The 5,871-nt window shown below is 33.7% G+C and overlaps 1 protein-coding gene across 1 annotated transcript; it reads left to right on the plus strand.

Moving 5' to 3' along the window:
- Positions 1 to 2,081: 2,081 nt before the first annotated feature.
- Positions 2,082 to 2,840, plus strand: LOC112504192 (auxin-responsive protein SAUR50-like). The gene has a single exon (XM_025108141.1). The coding sequence runs from the start codon at positions 2,105 to 2,107 to the stop codon at positions 2,408 to 2,410; it is 306 nt and encodes a 101-aa protein (XP_024963909.1). The 5' UTR covers positions 2,082 to 2,104; the 3' UTR covers positions 2,411 to 2,840.
- Positions 2,841 to 5,871: the final 3,031 nt, after the last annotated feature.

A 5,871-nucleotide genomic window follows, 5' to 3' on the forward strand; every position in this document is an offset into this window, starting at 1 on the left:
AGTTACGGTTTGGTGAGAATTTTTTGGCTGATAGACTGAAAACATGTTGCATATATCTAAAAAACGAGTCCAACAATTTAGTTTCAAAATGTCTCAATTATATTCATTTTAAGAATTTGATTAATTATTCGTTTTTCTTATTTTCTTGTTATAATATAGAAACGTGGACTTGAGATAATGTGAGACAAGACTGTTTTCGTGAGACACGATATTTACACTTGAAACTTTACATCAAAACATCAAATTTTCAATTGATTGATTTTTTTCTATTAACCTGGATATCCAACCCGTTATACGAGTCGACTAATCCCAAGACGACCACCTGCTTTGCGGGTAACCCGGAGTCACCGCATTTGAACCTCCGTGGCTACAAGGGGATTTTTATTCCTCCTTGGATTTGAATATGGGACCTCTAGACACTTTTGATCTTTGAAATCCAAGCTCAAACTAATCAGATAACACTCGTGTAATTTAATTTTTATTGTTTATATGAATGAAATTATTTGTATTTAAAACCAATCACATATATATATATATATATATATATATAATTGTTGTTTAATTCATAATTTACTCACTAATTGTACCATGGACCATTGTATTGATTGACTCAATTTGTTTTTTGTTTTTTTCTGAAAATTTAAAACCAATTTATTAAATTATAAAATTATTTGATAATTTTCTGACTTGCTTATATGTTAGCATTAAAGTCCATATATATCGATCATCTTTTACCAATGAATTTTCTTCGTCAATTATGTTGTCGATAAACCATAAATCTATTCGTAAAATCTTGAAAAAGATACAAAAATACAGATAAAAAATCGTCACTGTTTGTTTAAAATAATTAATTCTTATCTAAAACATACTGGTTTATTTTTCCCATTTATATAAGAAATAGCGTGAAACTCCACTTTTGGTTCGGTTGCAATGAAAACCTGAAAACCTGCCTTTCACGTCGAAAAACCGTTCTTAATATTTACATCTGAGTCTAAAACGGGTCTTTTCCTAATTTTCTTAACGAAGACCTCGTTACTTGAGTGTAATTCTGACATCTTACGTAAATTTTATTATAAAAATATTGAACATTTTATATCTATGCTTCATATATCGTAAACTCAAATTTTTAACAAAAAAATGCAAAATTACCAAAATGTCCATCTTTTAACAAACTCTCCGTTAAGAGAGTTAGAACAAAGGATGTATTTCGAACCGTAAACAATAAGGACAATTTTTCCATTTACTAAAACACAAGGACAATTTTTAGGCTTTCGGTATATACAAGGACCAAAAGTGTAATTTTCTCCAAAAACAATAATTTGTTTGTAAATAAAAAAAAATAAACCACGAGGATGATGTCTGATTAGTTTGAGTTTGACTCCAAAAATCAAAAGTATTAGGAGATTTCAAGTTCAAATCCAAGTAGAAACAAAAATCCGTTTGTGGCCACGGAGGTTCAAATACGATGACTCCGAGCTATCTATAAAGCAGGTGGTCGTTTTAAGATTAGTCGGCTCATAGCAGGTTGAATATCTAGGTTAATAAAAAAAAAAGGTAAACCACAAAGGTGGTGCATGATTGGTTTGACCTTGACTCCAAAGATCAAAAGTACCAGGAGGTCTTAGGTTCAAATCCAAGGAGGAATAAAAATCCTCTTGTGGCTACGAAGGTTCAAATGCAATGATTCCAACCTATCTACAAAGCAGGTGGTCGTCCTAAGATTAGTCGGCTTGCATAACAGGTTGGATATCCGGTTAATAAAAAAAAAGCAAAAATGGTCGGAAAAAAAGTGGTGTGATGATGTCTTAATGATAACAAGAGAAAGTGAACCCCAATTTCTGTAGGGTTTTTAACATGTTCTCAATGCTTTGAATACCCCCAAAAACACCATCGGTTGGTCTCTTCTTTCTTCCACCAACAAACCCACATGCCCTCCTCCTCTCTCTCTCTCTCTCTCTCTCTCTCTCTCTCTCTCCTCTTTCTCTCTCTATATCTATACCTGTATCTATATCTATATCTATATCTATATATACTATACATACACACACAAAGGGCATAAAGGTAGAGATAGCCAAGTGTGAGCTAAGCTAGTTCTAAGAATTCAATGGCTTTCAAGAAATCCTCTGGTAAACTGTCACAAGCAGCAGTTTTGAAGCAAATAGTGAAGAGGTGTTCAAGTTTGGGTAGAAAACACGAGCAAAGCTACGAGGACGTCCCCAAAGGCCACTTTGTCGTGTACGTTGGCGAAAACCGCACCCGATACGTCATCCCCATCTCCTTCTTGTCTCGACCCGAGTTCCAAACCCTACTTCACAAAGCCGAAGAAGAGTTCGGGTTCGATCACGACATGGGTCTCACCATTCCGTGCGAACAACAAGTTTTCGAGTCTCTTACCTCCACGCTTCGCTGAAAACCCGACCCTCCCATCGACTACTCTTTTCCCTTTCGTCCTTCGATCAATTCTTCTGTTTTTTTTTTCAAGAAAGACTCGAAAAATCGTGTTGATGTCGTCTTGGTGATTCACAGAAGATGCCAAGAACGAGTTTTGAATGTTGATTTTTTGAGAAAACCCGACCATGTAAACAGGCGAAGGCGAATGTTGATGGAACAGGTTTAGGGTTTTGTGATCGGAAGATCAGGGTTTTCGAGTCGAAGATGATGGTCCAAGAGAGATCGACAAAGTGGGTGCGAAGGATTTCCGCGACCCGTGTAGGAATGTATCTAACCATTCAGCTAGAGAATGTTAAAAGATCAATCGGCTACAGATAAAGGGTACGGTTTTTAGAATACGTTACAAGTTTTGAGTTCATAAATCATGTAAATTCAACATGTAACCAAAACGTATGTATATGTGAATTTGTATGAATCGAAATTCAAACCCGTTTGATTATCATTACGTTATATACAAATATTGAACGTCAATCGGAAGTACATTAAGGATATTGGGGATCCATGTAGTTGCGTTCATTACAAAAAAATCGAGTTTATAGGACACTCCCAAATTCTAAGCGTCCTAATAGACCTCTTTATAGGACTTAGTTTATAGGACCAAAAAAATAAAATGTCTTTTCTAATCTAATAGTGTTGTATTAAGTTTATATGACGTTTTTTGATGTCGTAATAAGTTTTTTAGGGCACTTTTAATATAAAACGTCCTATTATCAACTTTATAGAACACTATTTGGAAAAAAAATGTTCTATAAAAACAAGGGTTCTATAAAAAATTGAGTTTATAGGACAATTTCTCAAAAATGTTCTATAAAGTTGCTAATACGACACTTTGTATTAAAAATGTCCTTAAAAACTTGTTAAGACGCCCAAAAGCGTTATATAAACTTATTGCAACGCCTTTAGATAGAACGTTTTATGTTTTGGTCCTATAAATTAAATCATATAAAGCGGTCTATTGGGACACTTAAAGATTGGGGGTGTCCTATAAACCCAAATTTGTTGTAGTGGTTGTATATATATACGCAGTTGATGCATCATTAATCGAAAGAACTTGTTTTTTTTCTATATAATTTATGACTTCCAAAAAGGTACAGGTATCGGGTACTTAAATTATATGTCATTTATATCGTGGAGGCGTAAATTTGGGACGGAAGAAATGTTTAGTTTTACGTTAGTAGTTAACGGTAACGTTGCTTTTGATTTTATTATAAGTTCCAAATAAGAATATTATAGTCTTTTATAAACGAACTACTTTCCACGTTTTTCAAACCCGAGTTGGGGTCTTGGCGTGAAGCGTCAAGTTGCATTCAGTACGAATTTTGTGGTCACAGCGTTATGCCAATCAACATCAGATGTGTATTTGTTGATGGAATAACTTTTGTATGTATTTTATGATGGTCTTTTATTCGTACGATCTTTTCATTCATTTGATAAATGTTGAGACAATCGTGTGAAAGAATATATATACATGGAAAAACTTCAGGAGTTTGTTAAACTTGATCAGTAATAGATTATGACTAATAGCAGTAATAATAGCAGTAATAAAGGGTGTTTGGATGTACGTCTCAATTTAAAGTATATGGTAAAACCGATCATGATTATGACTTCTTGACTCGTTTGTGTCAAATCAAAGTTGGAAAAATTGGCAAGGAGTTGCTAACTTGCTATAAGAAAAAAGACGAAAATTTATCAGAATACAACGAAATCTGTTATAATTCCTATTTGCTGTAACAATGACTGGCAACTGATAAAATTCACAGCTGTTGCTGACATAGATTTCAAATTGTCAAGTTATATTAGAATTTTTAGTAGGTAAAAAAAACGACACATCGAAATCAACTGATGTCCAGTAGACTGAACCAAGTCCCCTAATTGTCTTCATATCGAGACGCAAACAGACTTATGGTAGTACTGTGCTTGGATGCCGATTGTTTGCATATATTTGCATCATATAATATCCCACTAAGAACGTTTGGTTTTATTATCTTAGTTATATCATTTGTGTAAGATGAATGAATTAAATATCATTATCAGATATCAACAACTGTGACGTAATCAGTATCTCTGTACAATGATAACAGGTTCATGCAACTAAAATCATACAACATAACATATAACTGTAAGTTGGTATATCTACAGCAAAACTACGGATTCATGCCGTTGAAAGGGTCCAACATCACATATAACTGTAAGTTGATATATACGTCTTCGACAAAACTATGTGAGACAATTCATTGAGATGGTACAATAACAGCCGTGTTTGCAAAGTAATGTAGAAACCTGATTGATCCACTTTATCAGCAATCTTGTGAAAGATTTGACTGATGCAACTACTCGAGATATGACACGAAAACCGCTTTGAAGTAAATGGTGATAAAAACAAAATCTGTATTTAATGCTCCTATATAATCTAAAGTTGTGTTTCTTCGTATCAAGGAAAAAAGCAGTTCCGTTCATAACCCTAAAAATGGGTTTTCCGACCTACCATATATAGTGCATCATACTTGTGGGTGTTGTGAAAAAGAGTCTGTACGTATGTGGCAAGTAATGGTCGTATCACGTAAAGTTTAAGATATCAGTGCCTAGCGAGGGATTGTCCAGAAACTCATTTCCTCGTTGATCCCTCGCAGATCGAGGGAAATGCCAAAAACCCATTCCCTCGCTGATCTGCGAGGAATTTTTTCTTTCGCTGATACCTGGTTTTCTAGTAGTGAAAATTTCTCTTGGGATTATCTGATCTAGAGTGATTTTCCAAAACAAACTACTGATTTTTAGTAAAGAGGTATGTGTTGATATTTGTTTTTGTAAATTGACATGGGCGTTTTTGTTCTTTTCATAGGGGAGTTGAATCCAACCAAACAAATTTCATCCTTTTTGTTTTCCCTTTCAGAACTCGAATAACTACAAAGTGTTCATTTTGATGGTGATGACAGTTACGACCTAAAAATAATTCAATACGCCTCGTAGCTTATTGACATTATCCACATCGTTTTTGTTACGGATTAAGCTTATGAAATATTGTTCTCGAAAGCGACAATCACATGCTAGAACTCCATTATTCCCCCCGTTTTTGACCAAAAGAAAATGTTGATCATGTACATTCAATTCAACAATAACTTAATACTTATAATACCACTATATATATATATATATATATAGCTACAACAGTATAAATATACAGTTCAAAAATTTCTGATTTCTAAGAATTATCTTAAGCAAGTTGCATCAAAATAGAACCAACCCTGATTTTATATATATATATATATATATATATATATGGGAGCGATCAAATGCAAACTACTCAATTTGTACAAACCGTGTAAACCGCATTCAACCAATCATAATTTTTCATTTTGTTCATTTTTTTGTAATTATGAGAGGTTGATTAATCATTTTTATTGTGAAGGGTGTTAATCATAG

This window comes from Cynara cardunculus, unplaced genomic scaffold, assembly GCF_001531365.2.
Source record: "Cynara cardunculus var. scolymus isolate 2C unplaced genomic scaffold, CcrdV1 Un_Scaffold_4868, whole genome shotgun sequence".
Taxonomy (NCBI): Eukaryota; Viridiplantae; Streptophyta; class Magnoliopsida; order Asterales; family Asteraceae; genus Cynara; species Cynara cardunculus.

Coding starts and splice junctions, on each gene's coding strand:
- LOC112504192 (XM_025108141.1), top strand. CDS start 2,105: ATGGCTTTCAAGAAATCCTCTGGTAAACTGTCACAAGCAGCAGTTTTG.